Source organism: Amaranthus tricolor, chromosome 4 (assembly GCF_026212465.1).
Source record: "Amaranthus tricolor cultivar Red isolate AtriRed21 chromosome 4, ASM2621246v1, whole genome shotgun sequence".
Taxonomy (NCBI): Eukaryota; Viridiplantae; Streptophyta; class Magnoliopsida; order Caryophyllales; family Amaranthaceae; genus Amaranthus; species Amaranthus tricolor.
The window spans coordinates 13,570,152-13,572,571 of NC_080050.1; the positions used below are offsets into that span (position 1 = coordinate 13,570,152).

The 2,420-nt window shown below is 43.4% G+C and overlaps 1 protein-coding gene across 1 annotated transcript in view; it reads right to left on the bottom strand.

The window, feature by feature from the left end:
* Nucleotides 1-715, bottom strand: part of LOC130810754 (uncharacterized) — a 753-nt gene extending 38 nt beyond the window's left edge. Inside the window, exon 1 of the mRNA XM_057676887.1 lies at nt 1-715. This exon is cut by the window's left edge and continues 38 nt beyond it. Coding sequence (XP_057532870.1) covers nt 1-715 — 715 coding nt within the window.
* Nucleotides 716-2,420: the final 1,705 nt, after the last annotated feature.

Genomic DNA, 2,420 nt, shown 5'->3' on the forward strand with positions numbered 1-2,420 from the left:
CATCATCGGAAGACCATCCAGGGAATCCCATCATTTCTTTAGCCCATATTCCAATTCTGATTTTCAGTGAGTAGATAAAATTGTTTGCATTTGGATCTCCATTCTCGAATTTTATTTTGTTCCTCTGGTACCATAGTGACCATATGACGCAGCCTTGGATAAGTCCCCATAGCTTCCGATATTTCCTATTCTTCACCAGACCCAACCATTCAAGGCAGAATCTTCTACACTGATTTTGTAGAGCCCCGGAGATACCCCACCATTCTAGCATATTCATCCAAACTCTCCAAGAGATTGTACATGAAAACAGGACGTGGGAGTTTGATTCTGTTTGTAGGTTACATAAGGGGCATAAGGCCCGTTGAGCTTCAATAATCCCCTTTTCTACTAGAAAGTCTCCAGTGTTGAGTTTCTCCAAGTTTGCCAACCAAACATACAACTGTGCTCTTGGAGGGATGAATTTCTGCCATACAACATAGGATATAGCTTTGGGTAAGGTTGGGGTAGACTGTTCACACAAAGTTGCGGTAATACTCTTTACAGGATAGCTCAAGTTACCAGTGTGTCTCCATACCACGCCATCCTCTAAATCTCGGCTCGGCTTTTTCTGCTCGATGTGGCCTTTGAGGTTTGAGATATCTTCGATTTCCCAATCGTATAGCGCTCTACGCCATATTAGATGCCAAGTCCAAGATCCTTCCTGCCAATCCCCCATCTGACTTATAAGGAGATTTTTTTTGTAGGGATATCGAGTACAACCTTGGGAAAAACCTTTTCAACGTCCCGGCTTCACACCACCTATCTTGCCAAAAGCTAACGTAGTTGCCGTTACCAACTGACTAGCATACCCTCCTCAATGATGGATCTAATTCTGGACGAGACGATATCCTTACTCATCAATTGAGCCCATGTACCATCTGCTACTTTGCTAAAAGCGTCGGATGAGGCTTTTAGGCCTTTGATTTCATGCACCGATTTTAGAATTTTCTTCCACAGAGCCTGATCAGATTCCGAGAAACGCCACCACCATTTGAACAACAAGATTAGATTTTTGTGCATCATATTACCCACTCCAAGACCGCCCAACTCTTTTGGAAGTTGGATGTCCGCCCATTTGATCCTAGGGCATCCCTTTCTGTCTCCGGATGGCCCACCCCAAAAGAAGTTTCTTTGTATGGACACTATTCTCGAGGCAACAGCTTTTGGCTTTTTAAACATACTCATATAATAGATAGGGAGGTTGTTGAGGACACTTTTGATGAGAGTCAAACGCCCTGCTCGAGATAATGTCTTTGCTTTCCATGTGGCCAGCCTACTTTGGATTTTGTACATCACTGGTTTCCATGCAGAACATTTATTCATATGGTCACCAAGGGGAAAACCGAGATATGTGAAGGGACATGTTGAGTGACGGCATCCCACCTGACTGGCAATGTGCTTTGCCCATTCATGATTATCCGGGCTCCATGATATGAAACTTGACTTGCTGTAGTTCAGAGTCAGACCGGACATGATAGCAAAAACATCCAGGATTCTGAAGTAATTTGTAATGCACAAGGTATTTTGAGGAGCAAAAATAAGCATGTCGTCAGCAAATTGGAGGTGTTTTAGGCTTACCTTCTCTTTCCCAATATGGACAGCCTGAATCATATTCATGTCTTCAGCTTTCTTTAGGAGGCACACTAGAGCTTCACTGACGAGGATAAACAGGTATGGTGATAGTGGATCACCTTGTCTCAATCCTCTTTCCATCTTGAAAGGTTTGAGGGGGGACCCATTTAGAAGGATAGACATCGATGCCGAGGTGACACAGTTCATAATCCATCTAATCCATGTCCTACCAAAACCTAGTTTTTCCATAACGAGCTTCAAGAAATTCCAGTTTACCGAATCATACGCCTTTTGGAAATCTAGTTTTATCAGCGTACCAGGAATCTTCCTCTTTTTCAGCCATCTTAAGGATTCATTTGCGATAAGGACACCATTAAGAATCTGTCTGTTCATCACAAAGGCGCTTTGAGATTCATCAATGAGCTGGCCGATCACTTTCCTGAGTCGAGAGGATAGGATTTTGGATATAATTTTGTAGAGGGCGCCCACCATGCTTATCGGTCTGTATTCTTCGATGGACGAAGGATTTTCATTTTTGGGGATCAGGGTAACCCAGGTGACATTTATGTCCCTCACAGAGGTGCCTGTAACAAAGAATTCCAGCACAAATTCATATATATCCTCCTTGATAGTATCCCACATTTCCCTAATAAACTTGAAATTGTAGCCGTCGAACCCCGGAGCTTTGTCGACGCCACATGCCCATACTGCCTGCTTCACTTCTTCAGTGGATGGGATTATTTCCAGGGATTCTGCTTGTGCTGCTGAAATTTTCGGGTGATTATCCAAGCAGAAATCAAACTGCGGCA